At 41.8% G+C, this 25,420-nt stretch overlaps 1 protein-coding gene across 4 annotated transcripts in view; it reads right to left on the reverse strand.

The window, feature by feature from the left end:
* Positions 1-596: 596 nt before the first annotated feature.
* lifra (LIF receptor subunit alpha a) overlaps positions 597-25,420 on the reverse strand; it is a 194,171-nt gene continuing 169,347 nt past the window's right edge. For all 4 annotated transcript variants that reach the window (XM_072593146.1, XM_072593174.1, XM_072593164.1 and 1 more), the window contains 8 exons: positions 24,042-24,252; positions 21,189-21,371; positions 19,080-19,181; positions 14,421-14,600; positions 12,828-12,983; positions 10,988-11,081; positions 9,476-9,551; positions 597-5,797 (listed from right to left, as the gene is read on the reverse strand). In XM_072593146.1, the coding sequence (XP_072449247.1) occupies positions 5,138-5,797; positions 9,476-9,551; positions 10,988-11,081; positions 12,828-12,983; positions 14,421-14,600; positions 19,080-19,181; positions 21,189-21,371; positions 24,042-24,252 (1,662 nt within the window). In that variant the 3' untranslated portion in view covers positions 597-5,137. The remainder of the gene's footprint in view (positions 5,798-9,475; positions 9,552-10,987; positions 11,082-12,827; positions 12,984-14,420; positions 14,601-19,079; positions 19,182-21,188; positions 21,372-24,041; positions 24,253-25,420) is intronic.

The following is a 25,420-nucleotide window of genomic DNA, read 5'->3' on the forward strand; positions in this document are numbered from 1 at the left end:
TGCAGGTACACAAACTCAAAGTATACAATGACAACAGGAAAAACGAGATCACAGCCTTCACATTATTATGTACATACAATTTATACAATCTTAGATCATGTGGCACATCAACAGTAGGCTCTCAGTCTAATAGGAGTGACTTGTTTACTTTCACGGGAAAGGCTGTTTAAAATTGACACTCCTACTGCAATAATGGTAAGGTTAGATTATTGAATATGCTCACCGATGGCACCTCCTCCATTGGTCTAATCATCACTAGCCTCTTTCAAACATGTTTCATACTGGAAATGCTGAACTAAATCTCAAGTATTATGTGCAGATTGTTGATCATGTTTATTTAACAGGATTTCCAAATTTACTCGTTTGGCACATCTTTTAATAACTATATCAGTAAGGAGACCTATAGTTTGAAATATATTGTAATACTATAATGTTCATTAGTATAATCTTTTTATCACTATTTTGTAATGAATTATGACTTGCATTTTTTTTAGCATCATCGCAATTCAACACAGGTTGCTATGATTGTTTTTCAATAAAACAATTGTTATTTATCTACTATCTCACTAAAAGACTGGACAGCACTCAACACAGAGTTTAAAGCAGAAAGAAAGATTTTTATTCAATTTATGGGATTCTCCCACACAATAGAGCAAGACATTTGGAAGCATTTTTGACCTTCAAAACTCTTTAATCAAACAAAAAAAAATTCTGATTGGCTGCAGGATTAGTTACTGTCATCTGAGACAATCAGGCCAGTTGCCAAATTATGCATTACACAGGATCACAATATTCATTGCCATCATGTGACTCACCAACAACAACACAGCGAAATTGACAACAAAGTTTCAATAGACTATGAACCAAAGCAGTGGACCACACCTTTGGTTTGGGTTACTTCTTAATTGGTTGCAGACGAGTCCCTAAATTCAGCTTTGCCTTTGGTGGGTATGACCAGAGTTTACACACATCCGGCCTAATAGGCCCCTGCCAGACATTATACTTTACACCAGCCTCTTTCCACCCTTTGTATTCCTTTCTCCTTTTGAAAGCAGGTTCCCTTGAATAAATCTCTGAATGCAAAACGGAGAACAGGAACTGTGTTGGTGGCCTTGGAGATCGCAATTGGCATACATATTCCAACAGTCAGAAAAGGGGGCAGAGGGAGATGATCAGAAAAAAAAAAGTTTTAGATCGTATGGAATAGCTTATGCAAAAACTGAAAAAACAAAAGACTGAATTGCTTGTTACCTAAATTCTCTTTTAATCTATCACTAACTGGACAGATAGGAGGTGAGTGGGAGAGCGAGTGCAGAGAGGACAGGACAAGTCCTGTACAGTCTTGGAGGTAGTACTGAAACCTGACTATATGGAACTGCAGAAAGGCTGGATTTGTGTTGTGTGGTGGATCTGTGTGGGTATTCAATAAGGAACCCAAAAGGAGAGTTAAGACAGCGAGCAGCACAGTGGCTCAGTGGTTAGCACTGCTGCCTCACAGCACCAGGGACCCAGAATCAATTCCCGCCTCGGGCAACTGTCTGTGTGGAGTTTGCACATTCTCCCCGTGTCTGTGTGGGTTTCCTCCGGGTGCTCCGGTTTCCTCCCACAGTCCCAAAGATGTACAGGTCAGGTGAATTGGCCATGCTAAATTGCCTGGAGTGTTTGGTGGATTAGTCAGGGGCAAATGTAGGGGAATGCTCTTTGGAGGGTCAGTGTGGACTGGTTGGGCCGAAGGGCCTGTTTCTACATTGTAGGGAATCTAATCAAATTCTGCCAAAACCTACACTGTCCAGGACTATATTCATAGCTTCTGAGATTACATTCCACTGATTTATAAAATTTCCATGGCAATTACAACAACAGCTGGACCACATTTTCAGAGAAAAACTAAATTGTTGATTAATAATTATCAGTGATAATAATTGTTGCTATGCAACAAACAGGTTATCAGACATAAAGAGCAAAATACAATATTCCAGTCCATGAAGAGAACTGCAACACTTCAAGGACAATGCACGCCACTAGAACTAGAGTATTTATATTTTTAAATGGCTCAGTCATTCCTTCCATTCTGAGATGGATGTGTATATCTGGGATGATGAATACAAAGGAACCTCAATTATCCAAATATCGGATTATCCAAAGGAGATATCAAGGTCCCGATAAAAACACTACATCAAAGTGGTGTTTCCAACACTGATTGCGTCTTTTGTTCACAATGATTAAAAAATGAACTCGGCCTACTGAAATGCTGCCAAGAACAGTCCTGGACGTCGATGTTAGCCCAGGCACCGTCTCCAAATGACTGACCGCACCCCCACCCTCTCTCGCCTCACACTTCCCCTGGAGTTCTACACAGGGGGGGTACTGTAAACCCCACTTCCCCAGATCATCTCTCAAACATTGTCCTGTAAAGCGGACTTAACAAGTGCTTGCCTGTGTCAATCCCATTGAACTGATTGGGTGGGTGGGTGGGAGGTTCAGCAATGCTGCAGGCCCCTTACACACGTGCCTCTGCTCAGAAACAAACCCTGAGACAGAGAGGGGGAGCAAAGCAGGCAGAGCGAGGAAAAAGGAAACTTGAGAAAACTCTGTCTGAATGAGGCACTGAATAAATTAACCGAATAATCAACTATCCAAATGAGAGAGAGTCCGCCATCTCATTTGGCTAATCAAGGTTCCTCTGTATACGCACAGATAAGCTTGCGCACGTCTTCCTGCGCACCTAGGCAGGTATGTATGCGTGTGGGGGCGTGTATACGTGAGATGATGGAAATGTTGGCATGTTTCCTGCCAGAGATCAATAATGTGTGGTGCGCACGTTTCCTTTCACAGTATCACTTTCTGTCGATGAAACATTATTGCATCAGAACTCCTAACAAGCAGATATGAAACAGCAGAAATAATGATTTTGCATCACTGCCCAGTTGTCATTCTCAGTGCTTGCAATGGAAACTGTGATCAACTCAATCTTTATGCTGAAGCAGTGGGTATTTAACTCTTCAAATCCAGCACACCGATAAATGAAGGGGCAATGTTCATGTTGCTGAATCAAGTTGCAGGCTATTTTGAAAAGATATGCAGAAATGCATTCTCCCCCTCCCTGTGTGGGTGAAGAGAAAGGTAAATATATTGCAGCTTGTTCTTCATTTCAGAATTCGAGTGTGGGTGGATGCCAATAAAAAAGGCCAGTTGAATAAAAAAGCTGATAGTCAAATACTTTTCTTACAGTAAAGCTCCAATCTCACTAGAATAGCAGAGTATTGTGTTTTGATCATAGGAGAAACAAAGTCTATAACCACTGCCTTTTAACAGTGGAATGCAGAATGATTTCTTGGTCTTTTATTCCCAGTGACTTCATGCACAATGTTACTGGAACGTCACAACTTCCAAACCAAGACGTTGACACACACCGTTGTTCACTGATGTCATACAAACAACTGAGGTTTTATCAACTGCTTTGCTCCTTCAAAACACTCCTTTCAACCCTCACCAAAAGCACTGGAATGAAAGGGGAGGCTGGTTTCTTAGAGACAGAAAAGCCAAAATGACCACTTTCATGCAACATGCTTTGGAGATTCAAGATCTCAGACTGTAAACACAGACCAAACAATTCAGCCTGCGGCCTGTGCTTGTGGTGTGTCATACTCACGAGTATATTTAAACAGAACCACACAAACAATGCTCATGCTACATTTAACCACATTAACTGTCAACGCTTCAAAGCAATTCATTGCATATGAAGCAATAGGTTTTGATAAAGCACGTTACAGGTAGAATTAAAGTAATCACATCTTCTGATGGCCAAACGCAGTCAAGCAGATGTAGTGTTTAAGGCTGTGAGCACTCAGTTAATACAGACCATGGTGCAAACTTTTGCAAACAGACTATTTACAGAGACAGGGCTCCATTCCTCCCTGGTTGAGTGCGAATCTATGTCCCTGCTTGTTGGACGGTTTTATTTAAGCCACTTCTGTGCAGTGGATTGAGTTTTTGTGAAAAGCAAGGTCCAGCTGCCTGGGGAAGGGTATGGGGCAGATTTGTTGTGTTTGTTTTGGGAGTTAGGAAAGAGGGATAAAAGCAAAATACTGTAGATATTGGAAATTGAAAATAAAAAAAGTGCTAAACAAACTCAGCAGGTGTGACAGCCTCTGTGGAGGAAGAAGCTAAGTGTTTCCAATCCATCACAACTTTTCTTCAGGGCAAGTCATTCAGCTGCTAATGAAAGGACACTGCTAGGTGAGAGCTTCAGTCACCTGAGGAAGATTCTGGCCGTCTGGAATCAAAAGCTGTGTGAGGTAGTGAGCCACAGGTAGTCAGCCCAATTCTTATCAGCACTTCAACTTTGTTAACCCACCAAGTCAATTTGAAACAAAGCCAGGGTAATCAATGCAGATCCACCAGGGTGGCCAGAGTAAAGATGGAGGCTCGTACTGCCATGATCAGAGCTCATGTATGTCTGATATTCAGAAGGACAACTTTCTCAATTGGCCTTGTTCCAGACAGAATCTGTCCAATCTCATTAATCCTCTGCAAGAGGCAAAAATCAGAGCTTATCAGGTGCCTTGGACAAGAGTCTTTTATGATATAAGCCAGCAATCACTCATGGTAGGATTCCACAGTTAGAACCAGCTGCACTAATTGAGTCCAATCATATTTTATTAGTTGTGCCTCAATTATCTTCAGCTAATAAACTGTGTAACTGCAGCATGAAATGATATTTCCCAGAGAGGAGCAAGAGATAGGCCATTCAGCTCCTTGAGCTGGTTCTAGCATATACAGTGACAGGTAACAGCAGTCAGACTGTATTCTCCTCAGGAATATGCCAACTGTGGCTCAGAGAGCTTAACTGTCACTACAAACTCTCACCTCATTGGTAGCTTTCTGCAATTTGACCTTTCATTTAGTTTCAGCCTCTGAACTATGAGAAGAGGTTAATATAATAAAGACAAGACAAGCTGCTTGTTGTTCCCAATCTAAATCAAGTAGGCTGCCACGTTCCCAGTCATTGTAGTGTTAGCTTCCCAGGACAAGGTGCAGGGAATTCACAATGAGCAAACATGAGACACAAACTGATGATAAAGGTTTGGATGCACTTCCCCTTGTATCCAAACCTTTCCTTGCCCAAAGTCTCTCATCAGCTGTCGTTGGAGTCAAAAGTCATTCTGGAATTCTGGAAAAAGGGCAGGGACCATGTTTTCACACCAGGTCTTAAACTGTGATCCTCTCCCAGCATCCTCTCTGGAATCAGGAATGCTTGGGAGTTGATGGAAGTTGGGCTGCCAATGGAATCAGTCTCAGGCGGTGGAAACTCTCCAGAATCTTGGCTCCAGGATTGGCGGTGGGCCTGTGGCTGATAGCCATTAACACGAGGCATTAGTTCCTGCACCTCCGTCTGCTCCCTGATTGGTGGAAGATCAATGGCTCCATGGATCTGAGGTTGATAGCCTGACTTGACAATCACCTCCACCTCGTCGTCCCTGGCCTCTTGTTGCTGGTAGCCAGGACCTCGTATGCTTGTATACGTTACCTCACTGGGATAGATGGATGGAGAGGCCATTGCCTCAAACGCTGGGTTAATCTTCCCTGAATTCTCAACAGGTGCACTACGCGGACTGTACGATAAGACACCTTGATTCTGGTTCTCGGTATCAGAAATATCCTCAGGAACTACCTCAGTCTCATCAGCCACTTCAACCTCCTTCTCAACGTCAAAACCAATCTGCTTCTCTTCAACAACCTGCACCTCATTGGGTGTACAATCTTTTGGTTCCAGAGTTTTGCATGAGTTGACTCCCTAAAATAAAAAGCAAAACAATTTTAGAAAATGACCATTTTTCTATAGTTTCAGATGTTTATACCTTAATCAGTGGGTATCTGATGTTATAAAATCCACCCCTATGAATGTCACCAAAGCTAGTGCCATTGCATCTCAGACATGGGAGCTAGTCTTCTCCCATGTAGAGCAGAAGCAATCTCTTCTGGGAAACAGCCTATTCACCCACCTCTGGACAGTCTCTGCCACAGGTCAGAGCTTAGAAACCACAAACCCCATTGCTCAGAAGTTGGGATACAACACACTCAGGACTCATAAGCTTCCTGCATTTGTCCAGCCAGGCACCCGTTGCCATTTGAGGAGAGAATCACAGCCTTGGGTACAGATCCCTATCAACAAGCCTGGGTTAAGACCAAGTTCAGCTTATACCCTAGCAAGGATGATCCAGGCTCCTGACACCAACAGAACTGCAGATAGTATAAAATTGAGAAACATATCTGATTTCTGCTGATCCCACTTCTCGACAAAGACACATACAGACATGCGTATATATGGGTAGACAAACACCCCTCTGCCTGCACATCCTCTGACATAATTTGCACAGGTTTTTATGAAACTCTCGTACAACTAAGATTTAATGACTTTGGATGCCTAAGAAGCAAACTATAAATTAACTTACAAAATTAATCAAGAGCTGTTCTTCAAATTTTGTTGTTTGATATGTTAAAATTGATTTAAAATACTTTCAAACCTTAGAAAAGCCAAACTATTCAAAAAAAAATTGAATGATGTATCAAAAAAAAGGAGTTATGTTGAAGCCTATACATTCAAAATACATTATGAGAAAACTTAACGAATTATATTAATTTTTATTTGTTCTCAACATGTGAGCATCACTAGCTGGGCCAGCACCTATTCCCAAATCCTTAAATGTCCCTGGGGAGGTGTAAAAGCACAGATCGCTAAAAGGTATTCATTAGATCTTCAGTCAATCTATGGCAAACTCAATGAGTGTGCAATTATAGCTTTAATTTTGGGAAATATAGCTGGGCAGATGGAGGGCATACTCTCAGAGCAAGGAGTCATCCATTTAAGACAGAGATGAGGAGGACTTTCTTCTCTCAGAGGGTTGTCAATCTTTGGAATCCCTTACTGTAGAGAGCTCTGTAGGCTGGGCTGTTAAAAACATTCAAGGTGGAGGAGATGAATATTTAATCAGTAAGAGAATCAAAGATTATGGGATAATGGTGAGAAAGTGGAGTTGAGGATCATCATGGCCTCACTACTTGGCAAAGCAGTTTCGATGGGCTGAATGGTCTATTTCTGCTCCTAAGCCTGATGGGGAACCATCCCTACAGTCATAACGATAATTCAGTTATATTAAGTACAGTTATGTGAAAGGGCAAAGCTAGGACAAAGATAGCAATTGGTGATTAATGTCTTTCGGGCTTGGGGAAGACTTGTAACACACTGCACAGGGTCGTGCTGTGAACCTTGCTTTTCCTTATTGATTAATGATAGAGATCTTGGTGTAAACTGCAGAACTACAAAATTTGCAAATGGATAAAACTTGGGAGCACTGTAAATGAGAGTGTATTACTTCAAAAGGAAAGAGACAGGCTAATGAAATGGAGTTCAAAGTGAAAAGTATGTACAGCTTAGCAGGACGACATGGAGAGACAGTGCCAAATAAAGAACTCTTAAAAGTGCATGCAGGACCTAATGTACTTGGGCGTTTCTGCCCATATTAAAGACAGCAGGACAAATTGCATGAGCAATTAATAAAGCATCCAATGTTGAGGAATTTCAGTTATGAAGACAGATCTGAAAAGTTGGATCTGTTTTCTTCGGAGGAGATAGAGCCGAGGGGAGATCTGGTTGAAGTTTTCAAAATCATGAGGAATCTGGACCAAGAGAATAGGGAGAATATGTTCCTATTTGTGGAAGGAGCAAGAATCAGAGGGCAAAAAATTTAAAATACTTAGTAAGACCAGCAAATGTGATGAGGAAAAACTTCTCTCACAGTGACTAGTCAGGGTCTGAAATAAACTGATAGAGAAAGTGATGGCAGGCAGTTCAATTGAGATATTCAGAAGGAAGACGGACAGTTATTTGAAAAGGAACAATTTGTATAGTTACAAATAGAAAGCAAGAGAGCCAGAACACACATAATGGGCCAAATGGCCTAATTCTGGGCTGTTACAATTTTGTAATCCTGTGAAATAAAAGGAAACATTCAAAATTAAGAGATTACCCATTTTACCAAGTTGAGCGCAACTGAACACAAGTGGACTGGAAACAGATACCAGATGGTAAATCAGCGTCAGAGTAATGGCAGTCATCCCAGGGATTCAGGACAAATGTTTCCTTTTTAAAGTTGTAGCAAAAAAAAAATGGAATTCACAATAAATGTCTGACGTCCAGCATGTTCCCACAAATACTGAGTTTAAAGGAATGGATGAACTTTGGAATGCATGTCCACAGATCCTGAATGGCATTAGGGTGCTCCAAGGTTTTTATCAATTATATTTCCAAGTTAGATGGTGTACGACTTGGAAGAGAGCTTGCAGATGTGGAGGCACTGTGTTTTACCTGCTGCCCCTGCTCTTCTAGGTGAGAGAGATTGCGGGTTTGAAAGGGGTTGTCAAAGGAACCTGAATGAATTGCTGCAGTATTTCTTGTCGATGGCATACACTGCTGCTACTGTGCATAAATGATGAAGGAAATTATTGTTTACAGATGATCAATGGGATGCCTATGAAGTGAGCTGCTCTGTTCTGCATGGTATCAAGCTTCTTGGGGCACTGCTTGAGCTGCACTCATCCAGGCAAATGTGGAGTCTACCATCACACTCCTGCTTTTTGTTACTAATTCATTCATACATGTAACCCATATCAGTTGGGCCTGTACTGATTTTCCATCCCTATAGGGTGGCACAGTGATTAGCGCTGCTACCTCACAGTGCCAATAACTCCAGTTCAATTCAAGCTTTGGGTGATTGTCTGCATGGAGTTTGCCCATTCTGCCTAAGTCTGCACGGGGCTTCCAGTTCCTTCCTCCAGCCCAAAGATGTGCAGGTCAGGTGGATTTGCTATGCTAAATTGTCCCATAGTATGTAGGCTAGGTGAGTTAACGATGGCACATACGGGAATAGGGTGTTAAGTTCTTGAAGGGTCAGTGCAGACTTGATGGGCTGAATGGCCTCTATCTGCACTGTAGGGATTCTATGATATTTACTTGTCCTCAGGAAGCTGCCTTGTTAGAACTTTTGCAGTTCATGTCTTTTGTATATGGTGTACAAGGAAGGGAGTTACTCTCTGCTGTACTCCCAGTTTCCAACCTGCTCTTGCAGGTGCTATATCTACAGTTCCTGGCTTGTTCTGTCATAAAACATTACTGCAGTCTGAGGTTGCATAAAGATTTTATAAACGTCCCGCATGTTCCCACAAATACAACCCTATGCACATGCATGCAGACACCACAACATATCTGCATTAGAACATAGAACAATACATCACAGAACAGGCCCTTCAGCCCTCAATGTTGCGCCAACCTGTGAACTATTCTAGCTCATCCTCCTACACTATCCCATCATCATCCATGTGCTTATCCAAAGAAAGAGATATACATTCTACACACACACACACACCCCAAGGGATACCAAACGTTCCCCTTCCCCAGGTTTTAGTTCAAATATACCTGAAGGAAGGTTCCATCCTGAAGAACTTTGCTGTTGTTTGGATCGGGAATATCAGGATAAAATGTCTCTTTGATCCTGAAAAAGATGAGCGTAAGGAAACGGTCAATAGTTCAGAGTTTTGACTGCTACGACTCCCCAAAGTTCATACTCCCAGCCAGGTCAAGGCATGAGCAGAAATTCTTTTCCTTCTTGTACAAGAAGTAGATGCTGCTGTCAAGGCTGGTCATCTGTTGTCAATCCCTAGTTTCCTTTGAATTAGTCAGCTCTCTCGGCCACTTCTCAGGGCAATTATTTATCAGCCACATTGTTGTGGCTAAACAGCCAAAACGGATAAGACGAAGATTTATAACCATCAATGATTACAGGGTCACCAGCAGGGTAGCTTTAATTCCAGATTTTTTTTTTGATTCAGAACTCATCTGCAAAGTAGAATTCAAACCCATGTCCTCAGAACGTTAGTCTGCATCTCAGACTTCTAGTCTAATGACAATTACCACCAATGCCTCCACCACCTCCGTCTATAGACACAGTTGTACAACATGGAAACAGACCCTTCTGTCCAACTCATCCATGCCAACCAGATATCCTAAATTCATCTAGTCCCATTTGCCAGCAAATGACCCATATGCCTCTAAACCTTTCCTATTCATATACCAGTTCAGATGTCTTTTGAATGTTGTTGTTGTACCAGCTTCCACCACTTCAATACACACATCACCCTCTGTATGAAAAAGTTGCCCCTTAGGTCCCTTTTAAATCTTTCCCTCCAATTTAAATCTCTAGCTTTGGACTCCTCCACCCTGGAGAAATGGCCTTCGCTATTCACCCTATCAATGCCCCTCAAAGATTTTATAAACCTCTTTAAAGGTCATCCGATGTTCCAGGGAAAATAGCCCAGTCTATTCAGCCTCTTCCTATTGCACAAACCCTCCAACCTGGCAACATCCTTGGGAATCTTTTCTGAACCCTTTCAAGTTTCACAACATCCTTCCTATAGCAGGGAGTCCAGAATGGAACACAATATTCCAAAAGTGGCCGAATCAGTGTCCTGTACAGCCGCAACATGACCTCCCAACTCCTATACTCAATGCACTATAGAATGCAGATAATCACACCCCCATTTTACGAATGCAGGGTGTAGGTTATGTTGCCCACGTCCAGCCTCTGATCTATGCCTGCAATGTTTGAATCATCACTGTTTTGCTGAAGAACCTACTCCAACTCCATGACAGACCCAGATGGCATGTTCGGCCAGGAGACCAATACTAGCACAATACAAGTCCAGTGGAAGAAACCTCTGCCAGAAAGCCCAGATGCAATAACATGTAAACCAGGTAATGGGGAGGTGCCATCAAGCAGTAAAAATTGAGGGAGGAGTGGAATTCCAAGGAATTTCCTCGGAAAGAATAGGAGCAGAGTGGAAGATCAATCAGCTGATCTTAGATTTTGCTACAGGGGAGCAGAAGACTGGTCAAAATTAAAAAGAGGCTGATCATCAAAACAGAACTTACCATTCTTGTTTTCGGTAACAGAAGATACTGAGGATGACTCCCAGTGTTATAACTCCCACAAGGGGCAAAGTAATCCCAAGAATCACAGCAAGGGCTAAAAAGGGGAGAAAATAAACAGAGTCAGTGAGATGTACACCCACAGAAACAGATCCTTTGGTCTGACTCGTCCATGCCTAACAGTTATCCAAACCTAATCGAGTATCATTTGCCAGCACTTGATCCTTATCCCTTTAAACCATTCCTATTCACATACCCATCCAGGTGCCCTTTAAATATAGTAATTGTACCAGCCTCCACCACTTCCTCTGGCAGCTCAATCTATACATGCATCACCTGCTGTGTGAAAAAGTTGCCCCTTAGGTCCCTTTTCTATCTTTACTCTCTCACACCCCCCCTCCCCCCCCCCCCCCCAACCCCCACCCCCACCCAACCCCAATCCCAGGGAAAAGACTGTCTATTTATCCTATCCAAGCCCCTCATCATTTTATAAACTTCTATAAGGTCACACCCCTCAGTCTCCGACGCTCTAGGAAAAACAGCCCCAGCCTGTTCAGCCTCTCCTTATAGTTCAAATCCTCCAACCCTGGCAACACCCTTGTAAATCTTTTCTAAACTCTTTCAAATTTCCCAATAGGAAGGAGACCAAAATTGCATGCAGTATTCCAACAGTGGCCTAACCAATGTCCTGTATAGCCACAGCATGACCTCCCAACTCCTGTACTCGACACGAAGCAATAAAGGAAAGGATACAAACGCCTTCTTTACTATCCAATCTATCTGCGGCTCCACTTTCAAGGAACTATGAACCTGCACTCCAAGGTCGCTTGGCTCGGCAACACTCCCTAGGACCTTACCATTAAGTGTATAAGTCCTGCTCCGATTTGCTTTCCCAAAATGCAACACCTCGCATTTATCTAAACTAAACTCCATCTGCCACTCCTCAGCCCATTGGCCCATCTGATGAAGATCCTGAACCAATTCAACCCCTCCTCAAACCTCAGCACAAACATCCCAGGAATTAGTCTGATAAACCTTTCCTTCCCTCCCTCATTTGGAAGAGCATCCTTCCTCAGATAAGGAGACCATAACAGCACACAATATTCCAGCTGTAGTTTCACCAAGGCCCTGTACAGTCGCGGCAAGACATCCCTGTGTCTGTACTTGAATCCTGCCACAATGAAGGCAGATATACCATTACTTTCAGCAACTAGTGTATGAGAACATCCAGGTCTTGGTTCCCATTCCTCTCGCTCAATTCACAGCCATTCAGATAATCTGCATTTTTGTTTTTACTCTCAAGGAAGAGAACATCACATTTATTCATATTAACCTTCATCTGCCATGTATTTGCCTATTCACTCAATTTGCCCAAATCACACGAAAGCATCTCTGCATTCCCTTCAATTCACCCTCTTACCCGGCTGTGTCTCATCTGCAAAATTGATATTAATTTATATTAATGATTTGCGTGAGGGAACTAAATTATCATAAATCTACAATTAAAGGAAAATTTTACATTATTCTATACTTTGCTTACGTTTCATCATCAGGATGAAGACAAAGCTAAGCAATTAACAGTCAGTGCATTCTTCAATTGCAAAACTGTGAAACTGCATTTCTCCCTCCAGTGACTCTGCTCATTCTGGTAGCTAACCGAATGCACTGGTTGGAGCCGATTATAATATCGCCATGGGAGTACTTCAATCCTCAGGTCTCAAAAATAATATTTCACAAACACTGACAGCTCAAAAAATGAGCACAAATCACATAACATCTGACAGAACTTCTAATATGATGCACTGAGAGACACGTGAGGAGAATTCTTCATGGTTAGACTTACGGCTGTTTGGTGTAGTCACTGTGACGTCTCTGCTGGGACTATCCCCTCCTCTAGTGTAGGCACGCAGTGCCACAGTGTATGTCGTCCCAGGCTCAAGGCCCCCGATCTTGAATGTCCGTGCATTAGAATCATTTATGATCTTTGGCAGTAGATTATCTATTGCAATTAAGGAAGTAGAAAATCAGAAACACTCTAACGTAACAGTGCTCACAGGATAACAGCACAACAGACCATTCAACCCACTGTTTACATACTGGCTCTTTGAAAGAGTCATCACCAATTAGCTCCATTTCCCTGTTCTTTTCTAAGAGCTGGGGTAGTTTCTGCTGCATATTTATCCAATGGCTTTCTGCAGGTTATGACTGAATCTGGTTCTATTGGCCCTTCGGGCAATGCATTCAAGATTACAATAATGCATTGTGTTAAAAAATTACTCACCTCCCCTTCCACCCCCCACAGTTTTTTTGTTTTCAGTCTGCGTCCTCTGGTTATGAACCTTTCTGCTACAGAAAAGTTTCTCACTGATTCATTCTATCAAAACCTTCACAATTCTGAACAAATCAAATCTATGTGGAACCTTCTCCACTTAACAAACGAGTTGGCACTCCCCCAATAGCCGAAATATTAAAGACTGTCAGGTTAGCAGTGAACCAGACACACAGACCAGACTATCAGAACTACAACTGACAGCTAACCCTAGCTGTAGCAGCAGTGCAAAGCACCACCTTTCCAAATCTCCAGGTAAAGAAAATTCGACAAAACATAACAACACACAAGTCATACAGCAACAAATAGGACTGGCTTGCCTGAGATTCTGTGAAATGCATTGTGGAATTTGTATTGAGACCAGATGTATCAAACAAAAATATCTTTAGCTACGCTAAATTGCCTCAGTGTCGGGAGATGTACAGGCTAAATGGATTAGCCATAGTAATTGCAGGGTGACAGGGATAGGGTAGGAGACTGTACTTGGGTGGGATGCTCTTCAGTGCAGATTTGATGGGCCTTTTTCCGCACTGCAGGGATTCTATGATTTACGCTCCACGAGAAAAGGATGCTGATTGGTTAGCAGTCAACTCTGACTGGCAGGAGCATAGCCATGGAGAAATCAACAGGGAAATATAGGCTCCCAAAGCTCCCAGAATCTGACAAAGTCACACAATGCTTGAACATATTCCCTTTGTTTTCAGCAGGACTGTGATAATGAATGCATTGCTTCTAGAAAAGGTAATGGAGTTACATTAAAAACCCAACAGATTGCTTTAAACTATTGTTAATGTTAGGGCTGCAGCAAGCTTCTATTTATGAAGCTCTTGATGCCACAGCTTAAAAGGTTAAAAACTGAGGGCAGTTTCCCAAAACATGCTTCAAAATCTTTAAGGGCTAGATTGACAGATTGTGCTGTCTGGCGAAAAAAATTCTACTATGAGTTAAATGAATAACAGAACCTCAAGGCTGAATGGCCTGTTCTTGCAGCCTGTTTGATTACTTGACATTTGCAGGAATTAAAAAGTTGAATGTATCACTGTGCATCTGTATGGAAGCCTAGTCCGGTAGGGACACGTTTCAAAAGTGCAACTCTGGCATATTTACCTGTTTTCAGCTTCTGACCACCCATAGGCTTGAAAGCCGAATTGTTGTATAGTTTACTGTAATAAACCTTGAAGCCCTGAATGAATCCTTGCTGTTTGTCCATGGGGATGTCAAGCCATTTAATCAGTACTGAATCACTCGTGGTTTCCTCAATATCCAGATTTGGAGCTTCGGCTGGGGCTGTGGAACATAACGAGAGACCAGAGATCATGTCAGGACTTCAATTCAATTTAATCGACAACATCTCACAGTGTATTAAAACACAAAAAAACAAAGAACAGTACCCAGCACAGGAACCCCTTGACCCACTAAGCCAGCACCAATACACAGCACCTCCCTCAACTAAAAACTTGGGCTTATAGGAAGCCATCAGAAAACTGCAGTGTCAGGATTTTCTCAGAGTGGTTTCAAAAAAATTAGCTGTCATTAGAGTAATGACTCTGTTTAAAGTTTGTTACATAGAGTTATTTGTATATCTTTCCATATCATATTATATTTCATCCTCTTTTATCTCACACCTTGAGAGTCAAGAAAGCAAGTGCCCAACTATTTTCCAATTTGAAGCCAATGCTACTCACCTCCTGGCTACCAGTGCTTATGGGACCTTGCCTTGTAAAAAGGAGCTCCTCTTTTTTCCTATAGTGACTACACTTTGAAAGAACTTGAATTGACTGTGAAGTATCAAGGGATATGTGGATGTTGTGAATGGTGATATAAACGCACATCCATCCTCGGACTTTAAAGGAAGTAGCTGCAGAGACAGTGGATGCACTCTCAGCAATCATCCAAGAACCCTCAGACTCTGGAAAAGTCCCAGAGGACTAGACAACTGTCAATACAACACCTTTATTTCCCTGGACATCGGCTGCTGAGGGATGAACGTACAAATATTTATAAAATCATGAGGGGCATGATAGGGTGAATAACTAAGTCTCTTACACAGTGTAGGGGAGTCCAAAACTAGAGGGCATAGTTTTAAGATGAGAGGGAAAAGATTTAAAAGGAACCGAAGGGTCAATTTGTTTCACAGAGGGTGGCGTGTGTATGAAATGAGCTGCCAGAGGAAATGGTGGAGGCTGGTACAATTTCAACATTACTACAAGCCCACCGACTCCCACAGCTACCTAGATTACACCTCCACCCACCTGACCTCCTGTAAATACACCATCCCTTATTCCCAATTCCTCCGCCGCATCTATTCCCAGCATGACTAATTCCACCTCAAAGTCCAGATGGCTTCCTTCTTTCATGATTGCAACTTCCCTTCCCACATGGTAGACAATGCCCTCCAGCACATCTCCTCCACTTCACACACTACCTTGAACATCACCCCTCCAAAACGCAACAAGGACAGAATCCCACTGGTCCTCATCTTCCACCCCACCAACCTCCGCATACACTGCATCATCCTCCACCATTTCTACCCAAACACACCCCACCATCAAAGATACATTTCCCTCCCTACCCTATCAACGTTCTGAAGAGACCATTCCCTTCGTGATTCCCTCGTCAGGTTCACACTCCCCACTAGCCCACACCCAACTCCTGGTACCTTTCCCCGCCACCACAGGAACTGCAAAATCTGCACAAACACCACTCTGGATTAGTGGTGCTGGAAGAGCACAGCAGTTCAGGCAGCATCCAAGTAGCTTCGAGATTGACGTTTCGGGCAAAAGCCCTTCATCAGGAATAACTCCCTACCCTCCGTCCAAGGCCCTAAGGGATCCTTCCACATCAGTCAGAAATTTACCTGTACCTCTAACAATGTCATCTACTGCATCCATTGCAACCAGTATGGTCTCCTCTACATCGGGGAGATAGGACGCCTCCTTGCGGATCATTTCGGAGAACATCTCTGGGTCACCTGCACTAACCAATCCCATCGCCTGTGGCTGTACACTTCAGCTCCCCCTCCCACTCCATCAAGGACATGCAAATCGTGGGCCTCCTCAACTGTCAAAGCGTTACTACCCAACATCCTGGAGGAAGAATGCCTCATATTTCGCCTTCAGATCCTGCAACCACACTGGATAAGTGTGGATTTCAACAGCTTCTTCATTTCCCCTCCACCCACATTATCCCAGTCCCAAGCCTCCAACTCAACACCACCCGCCAGATCTGTCCATCACCCCGCCCCCGACCTATCACCTTCTCCCTCACCTTTATCGACCTATCACTTTTTCAGCCACCTTCCCCCAACCCGCACCCCCTCCCATTAACTTCTCAGACTCAGCTGAGAAGCCTCTTTTCTGATGAAGGGCTTATACCCAAAACGTTGATCCTCCTGCTCCTCGGATGCTGCCTGACCTGCTGTGCTTTTTCAGCAACACACTCTCGACTCAGATCTCCAGCATCTGCAGTCCTCACTTTCTCCTGAATATACACAATGCAAACTTCAAAGAATCACATACCTGCATGCCTAGGTCTCTCTAAACTAATACAATTAAAAGTAGGGCCTAGGGTAGTGTACAAGTCCTACCAAAATGCAATAGTTCACATTTATCCAAATTAAACTCCATCTGCCACTCTTCAGCCTATTGACCTAATCGATCGAGATCTCTTTATAGTCTTGGATAACCTTCTTTATATACTGGTGCCCACTATATCACCAATTTTGGTGTCATCCACAAACTTACTAACCATGCCTCCTATATATTCATCCAAATCATTTTAATAAATGACAAACAAAAGAGCACCCAGCACCAATCCCTGTGGAACACATCTGGTTATGGGCCTCCAGTCTGAAAAACAACCCTCCTGTCGCTCACCTTTCAACCAATTTTGTATCACGCGGCAAGCTCACTCTGTATCCCATGTGATCGAACTTTATTAATTTGCCTACCATGCGGAACCTTATCAAAGGCTTTAAAGTCAAATAAACAATGTCTACCACTCTGGCCTCATCAATCCCCTTGGTTACTTCCTCAAAAAAAACTCAATCAAGTTTTTGATACACTATACCCCTTGCACAAAACCATGCTGACTATCCCTAATCATTCCTTGCCTCTCCAAATGCATATAAATCCCATCTTTCAGAATTATCTCCAACAACTTACTCACCATCGAAGTCTCAGATCTAAATCCCAGGCTTCTCCTTACATCCCTTCTTAAACAAAGGCACATTAGCCACTCTCCAGTTATCCAGCACCTCACACAGTTATACAGGATACAAATATTTCTACAAGAGGCCCCACAATTTTCTCCTTAACTTCCCACAACATTCTGCGATACACTAGATCAGGTCCCAGAAATTTATCCACCTTTATATTTTCTAAAACCTCCAACACTTCCTCTCCTGTAAAGTGAACTGTTTTCAAAACAATATTTATTTCCCTGAATTCTCTAGCCTCCAATTCTATCTTCACAGTAAGAACTGACAAAATATTAATTTAATATCCCTCCCATCTCCCACCTCCTGAGGTTCAGCACAAAAATGACTTCTTTAGGGGCATTACTCTCTTTCTCTAGCTGCTCTTAATGTACTTGGAGAATCTCTTTGGATTATCCTTGCCTTATTTGCCAAGACTTTCTCATATTGTCCCTTTGCCTTTCTGATCTCCCTCTTAAGAATGCTCCTACACTCTTCATACTATTAAAGAAATTCATACGAACCCAACTGTTTACATTTAACATGATTCTTTTTATTCTTGACTAGAACCTCAATATGGTAAAAACGAGGGCTGCAGATGCTGGAAAGCAGGTTCTAGATTAGAGTGGTGCTGGAAAAGCATAGCAGTTCAGGCAGCATCTGAGGAGCAGGAACATCGACGTTTTGGGCAAAGGCCCTTCATCAGGATTCCTGATGAAGGGCTTTTGCCCGAAATGTCAACGTTCCTGCTCCTCGAATGCTGCCTGAACTGCTGTGCTTTTCCAGCACAACTCTAATCTAGAACCTCAATATCTTTATTTATCCATTGTTCTCTAATCCTACCAGTCTTACCTCTTGCTCTAACAAAAACATAATGACTCTTAACTCTCCTTGTCACACTTTTGAATGCCTCCCACTTATCAGACATCGCTTTACCTGCAAATAGTCTGCTCCAATCGACTTTTGAAAGTTCTTGTCTCATACCATTAAAATTTTCCTTATTCCAATTAAAAACCTTAAATTTTTATACAAGGCTTATCCTTTTCCATAAGTACTATAAAACAAATAGTATTATAATAACTAGACCCAAAGTATTTCCTGACTATCACTTCAGTCACTTGCCCTGTCTTATTACCCAAGAGAAGGTCAATATTTACATATTGATAAAGGAAGTTTTTAACAAATTCTACAACATCCAAATTTTTAATACCATGGTAGTCTCAGTCAATGTTGCTTATATCCAAAATCTCTCTACATACTTTCTCATTCATTTTTCTCCGACAAATGAAGGAGGGTCTGTAATACAATTCCATCAAGGTGATTTTTTTTTTATTTCTAATTTCAACCCTACATTTTCACTGGACAAGTTTTCAGGAATATCTTCTCAAGTTACAGCAGTAATGGTTTCCTTAATGAAAAATCTCACATTCCCCCTTCTCTTTTGCCTCTCTTTCTATCCTTCCTATAACATCTGAAACCAAAAACATTGAGTTGCCTGTCCTGTCCATCCTTCAGCCGAGTCTCTGTGATAGCTGTGGCATCTCAATCCCATGTTTCCAGACATCACTTACCCAGTTCACGTGTATAGCCGACCAGCCTTTTCAGTAAGTAATCTCCATCATCCCTACACTCGTGAACCTCAAGCATGTACCGTACTCCAACTTGAAAGTCATCTGTGAAAAATATTAGAGCTTATTATCAAAATGATACAAAACAAACTGCACACTTAAAAAATTAAAAGGCTGCTTGCTGAAATTTGTTTGGTGTGGTCTCAGTCCAAATGTGACATGGTATGGAGCACAAGATTGGTTTCTTCAAAATGGAGAAAGTCTAAAGGATAATTATAGAAGATGGAGAAGGGAGAAAAAAAATTGTGTGTTGGAGGCAGATTGTTGGGGACAGTGGCCCAGAAGCCAGCAGCCATCATTTTCACCCAAGATGTGAAGAAAGCATTTAATGTAGAAACTGGTACCCTTCTGAATAGATCCAGATACTTAACAATTTTTGAGAAGATTTGCAACTCAGATTGACGACATGGCCCAGAGACTTTTTTGGGAGAAATACAGTGCCCTCTGGGAGAGACAAGGTATATCTTTGTGAAGGTAAAACTAGACATGCAATCATGTTTTTAAAAAGTAAATGAGCTCTGTGAAACACAAACTTTTGAGGGTTTAAATTGCTTTCCTTTAAAATTTACAAGTGTTTGATTTAAATAAAAGAATCAATGCTTACAATTTCCCTCTCTGCAAATCCAAGACGGAAAGTGGTTATAGAATTTATGCTGCATGACTGACTCCACAATCTCTCACTATCATAGAAAAATGTCTATTGGCTCCATGCGGCATTAAAGTTTATGGTGCGGCAATATAAATACAAATGCTTGACATTCAGAAGAATATTTAATTCCATGGGTTACCAGAGCCACAGGGTTATTTAGGGGCAAAGATTGGCATGAATGACTTTAGACAATAAAAGGTGAGTAGAGGCATCTAAGCTACAATGGAGGGCATGAGGATCTATGGCAGTAGTTGGAGGGACTTCCATTGATGTAGACAATGTGAAGGGCCATCAGTTAGTGTGGAGGTACACAGATTAGCATATTGCCATGAAGGCCATGGACTGGAAAGAGGGTCAAGCTTGTGAGAGTAATTGGGGTGCCTTAAAGCTGATATTTTTTCCCCTCAAGTGCTTCTTGTGTATAATGGGAGGTTGTGTAATTGTTGCTATAGAAGTTATTTCCTCTCTCAAACATGAACAATTTCAAATAAGCAGAAACAAAAGGAAGATGGCAATAAAAACCACCATGTTCTCGTGTCGATGTCAACAAAATACATATCACTACTTGTACCCCATAATCAATGCAGCGATTATCAAAGGTTTTGTTCCTACACAGAAAGAAAACAATTGTTAAGATGAATGGTTATCCTGACATGAGCAGTTGCTGTGTGTCCATTGGCTAGAATAGTAATTGACAAAGCTCCCCATCAGTTGAAACAGAATATATCCACAGTGCCCAGAGTCAGAAGGAAGTCTGACAGAAGATGGAACAGAAGTGATTAAGGGAAGACCCAGGGAACAGTTCCTTAACATGTCAGCGAGAGAGGAAAGATGCTGCCTGTGTAATTTTAATGACATCAACATACTCCATGCCTACCGTCTATTCACCCTCTAATATCAATGAAGTGTAACAGTTAATTTTCTCTATTAGCCATTTAAGTTGTGTTTCACATCTAAACTGCTATGCTTTTAGATGAACATTTGAAATGTTATAGCTTACAGGTCTACAGGCAAAGTACTGGAAAATAGGATTAGAATAGATGGATATTTGATGTCCAGCTAGACATGATGGCTCCAAATATTCCTTTCCATGCTATAAAAGCTCTATGACGCTAACATAAAAAAACAAAACTATGAAAGTTCCTTGCAATTGGTTGACTGCCTACATTCAGCAACTCCTTCCTAGAATCCATCTTCCTCATTGGAATATATTTTTACTGTAAATAATGAACTACATTTCTTATACACTTGCCATTATGCAACCACCAAACAGACAAAGTGCTCAGATGGTGCAGGCCAACATAAAGCAGAAGTGAGATGCACAGCACAAAAAAGATCCAGGGAAAGGAGTGGGATAGCCAAGGATTCTGAAGTAAAACAGTTTTTGATTAAAAATGCTTCACCTGATTTTATTATGGCACTTGTTACGTTTGAAGGAAATTTCTGCCAACTTATGTTACACTCAGAGTTACTCAAGACTTCACACCACTCGACAGTGTAGCCACAGCTCTCAACTTGGTGTCTCAGCCAAGTCAAATGAAATCCGTCCCCAACACCAACGGCTTTGAAGTCACCCAAATGTTCATCTAGAAAGATAAAAAGAAATTTAGAGAATAGTTGCCTGGAAAAGAAAGTAAATAAGAAAGATTCTGTGAGGCTGTATGGTTCTGACCCATACTGTGTCAAGATTAAAAAGAAAAACTTAAAAAGCACCTTTTATAACCGATGTAGCACTTCTGAAGAGTAATCGCTGTAGGAAGTCTTTCTGAGGCATTGAATCATCGGAAAAAAGGAATTGGCCAGTTTCCTTCCATTTAACAGGCCAGCAATCACCCAACAGGCAAGCTCCAAACAAATGCTCAATGAGTAAAAGTGCAACCTAAAGCTTGAAGCTAAATATGACACTGCCTTCAGCCTCATCCCAGACGACAAAACAAAACTCTGCATTCTCAAGAAGGGTCATTAGGAGCAAAACGTTAACTCTGCTTTCTCTCCACAGATGCTGCCTGACCTGCGAGGTTTTTCCAGCAACTCGTTCTTTGGTTTTTTTTTTGTTTAATGAAACAAAATTAGCAGGCAGAATGCTTTTATCTTATTCATATCAGTGAGCATTACTGACAGGGACAGTATTTATTGCCCATCCTAAGTTACCTGAGAAGTAAGTGCTGACAGGTCTTCTATAACAGAGTGAATCTATAGGCCACATCAGAGAAAAGATCCAACCACATCATAGTGAGTGTGGGACCACACCGATGTCAGATGGCATAAAGATGGCACATTTCCTTCCCCAAGGAACATTAGCAAACTATTCAGATCTTTACAGCAGTCTAACAACTTCATAGTCACTTCTACTGACACCAGCTTTTATTTCCAGTTTTAAAATAAAATGCAAATACTTAAACTAGAATGATGGGATTTGATTCACTAGTAAGTGCAGGCTTCCTAGTCTATGACATACCATATGTACTCAATTCACAGTCGAACTTTTTTGACCACTTTTTAAGGATAGATTTATGGGGTCAACAATTACATGGATACCACCTTTGAGGGACTGAAATTCATGCCTGTCAAAATTCATACCGTATCATTAGAAGAAGCCCAAATGGTCTCCAAACGAAAAAAAAAGAAAAACAAGGATAGTGTAGGCGGCGTTTGGTATGCTTTCCTTTATTGATCAGAGTATTGAGTACAGGAGTTGGAAGTAATAATGCGGCTGTACAGAACATTGGTTAAGCCATTGTTGGAATATTGTGTGCAATTCTGGCTTCCTTCCTATCGGAAAGATGTTGTGAAACTTGGAAGGGTTCAGAAAAGATTTACAAGGGTTGGAGGATTTGAGCTACAGGGAGAGGCTGAACAGGCTGGGGCTGTTTTCCCTGGAGCGTCAGAGGCTGAGGGGAGACCCTATAGAGGTTTACAAAATTATGAGGGGCATGGATAGGATAAACAGACAAAGTCTTTCCCCTTGGGTCGGGGAGTCCAGAACCAGAGGGCACAGGTTTAGGGTGAGAGGGGAAAGATATAAAAGAGACCTCAGGGGCAACTTTTTCACGCAGAGGGTGGTATGGAATGAGCTGCCAGAGGAAGTGGTGGAGGCTGGTACAATTGCAACATTTAAGAAGCATTAGGGTGGGTATATGAATCGGAAGAGTTTGGGGGGATATGAGCCGGGTGCTGGCAGGTGGGACTAGATTGGGTTGGGATATCTGGTCGGCATGGACAGGTTGGACCAAAGGGTCTGTTTCCATGCTGTACATCTCTATGACTCTAAATTATGGTAATTCTGAAAACCCGGAGCGGAACTCAACAGCCAGCAGACTGGAAGATTGGGAGCAGAGCGGAACAATCGACAGACTGGAATGCTGGAGCAGGACTTTTCAGTCAGCACACTGACTCATCAATGTTGATCTGTTATCTGTGAAGAACTAGGGTCAAGTTTTACACGAGATATATGGAAAATCCCAGGTTATTTGGCCAAAAATAAGGGGTCGACTTTTATATGAGATCAACTATTACTCGAGTATATATATGGTAATTACAAAATGAGTAGACTTTGAGATCAAATAATTGCAATGATACTTCAAGCCTTCTCCACCAAAAGCTGTCAAGAAACAACTTAAAAGCAAACTGCTAGAGGTACTGGAAATCTGGAATGAAAACAGAAAATGCTGAAGAAACTCAGCTCTGTTCCTCCAAGGATGCTGTCTGACCTGCTGAGTTTCTCTAGCATTTTCTGTTTTTATTATAAGAAACAATTTGTTGACCTGTCTCAGTAATTGATCATTAAAAGTAAAAAAAGGTAAAGTCATGAAAGTCCAACCTGACCATAGGGCTGTTTTCTCATTAGACTGTTGGTGGTTTTCTGGAGGGTCACCATGCCTCGGGCAGGGAAGAGGTTGAGAAAGAGACCTTTCATGGCAGCTTTCACTAGTGTGGGAACGGATCCTGTGCTGTTGGCCTCACTTGGAATCGCCAACTAACAAACCATCCCCCAAGCGTGTAGGAAATTTCAGGTCCTACATACTTGTTAATGGGTTAAATGGGGCAATTGTCAATTGCCTTCCCCAGAGCAAGAAAAAAAATAAAAAACAAGCATATGGACACAGACTATCAGTGCACTCTTAGTAAGTTTCAGAATTAAGAAGCTGAGACCCAGGTAGATCATTTTATTAGAAGTCGTGAGGGATCTTACTGACAGTGCAAAATTGGAACAGTTGGATGAACAAAGTAACCAGGAGTAACCCTGTAGTACCCACCATTAGTGTGCGCAGGAATCCTAACCACAGAAGGCGGTGATGTCCCAGCACTATTTTGTGCTATTACTGTAATTATATAGGCAGCTTGATCGAGATGTATTGCTACACCCGAAGTTGACCTCTCAACTGTGGTTGACGAGTTGCTTCCTATCTTCATCCAAGTTATATTATAAGATAAAACTTGACCATTTGCCTCAGCATCTGAAAGTGGCTGAAAGAAAGAGGGAGATTGAAGCAGTTTACTATTAGTCAAATTACTTTGATCCCTGGGTAGAGTGTGTCCTGTTTAGCTGTCAATTCCTCAGTTTCAAATCCAACTTTCCTCTCAATCAATAGCTTCCTTGTTTCTATACCAACAGCAGCATCACGCTCACTGGAAAATTTATACTGCCATACACAGAGTGCAGTGAAGATTCACAAGACTGACTATTGGGGAGGCATGTTTATTGTATGGAGGGAGATTGGGTCAACTGGCCTGAGTTCAGAAAAATTAAACTGGATCTCTTTGCAATGTATAAAGTTTGAACACAGCTGGACAGACTGGATGCAAGGACATGTTTACCCTGACAAAATGGATCCAAAATAAGAGATGATAGTCTCCAGAGTAAGACATGTTGGACTAGGATGAGAAGAAGTTTCTTTACTCAGAGCTTGGTGAACCTCTAAAATTCTCTACCACAGCAGGGTAAGACAGTGAATATATTTAAATAAATAAACTTTCTGTAGGTTAAATAAGTCAAGAAAAAATGGAAGGAGAGTCCGTATATTGCATTGAGATTCAGGATCACGATGATAATGTTGAATAATCGAGCAATTCATCTACTCCTGCATCCACTTCCTACATTTCTCTCAACTTTTATTTCGCCGAGCTGCATACACAAATCTCCACGTGCACACTCAACTGAGCTCGAATCAGTATTCCTGACACAAATCACAACAACAGAAACACAGAGCATTCCTCAGCCTCCATTTTCTTCTGCAATCTCAAGTCAACAACCTCTAAACGATATACAGCAGAAATTCATAGAAAGATACAATAGAAAGAGAAGGCACTTGATTCACTGCGTAGTCACCACCTCTTTGCAAGAGATACCTATCATTTTCACTCATCCTTTCTTTTCCCATGACTATAAAAACCTTTTCTTCTCCAAATAAGCACACAATTCTCATTAGAAAGTTACTCTTGAATCTGTTTCCAATCTCCTTTCAGGCAATGCATTCCTGATCACAGCAGCGCAGCATTAAAACATAACTGTTCACTTCAACCCTGACTGTTCTTTTACCAATTGCCTTACATCTGTCTCCTCTGGTTATCAAACTTGCTGTTAATGGAAATAGTTTTGCCTAATCTACTGTGCCAAAATTCTTGATATGTTTAG

This window comes from Chiloscyllium punctatum, chromosome 2, assembly GCF_047496795.1.
Source record: "Chiloscyllium punctatum isolate Juve2018m chromosome 2, sChiPun1.3, whole genome shotgun sequence".
NCBI classification, from domain to species: domain Eukaryota; kingdom Metazoa; phylum Chordata; class Chondrichthyes; order Orectolobiformes; family Hemiscylliidae; genus Chiloscyllium; species Chiloscyllium punctatum.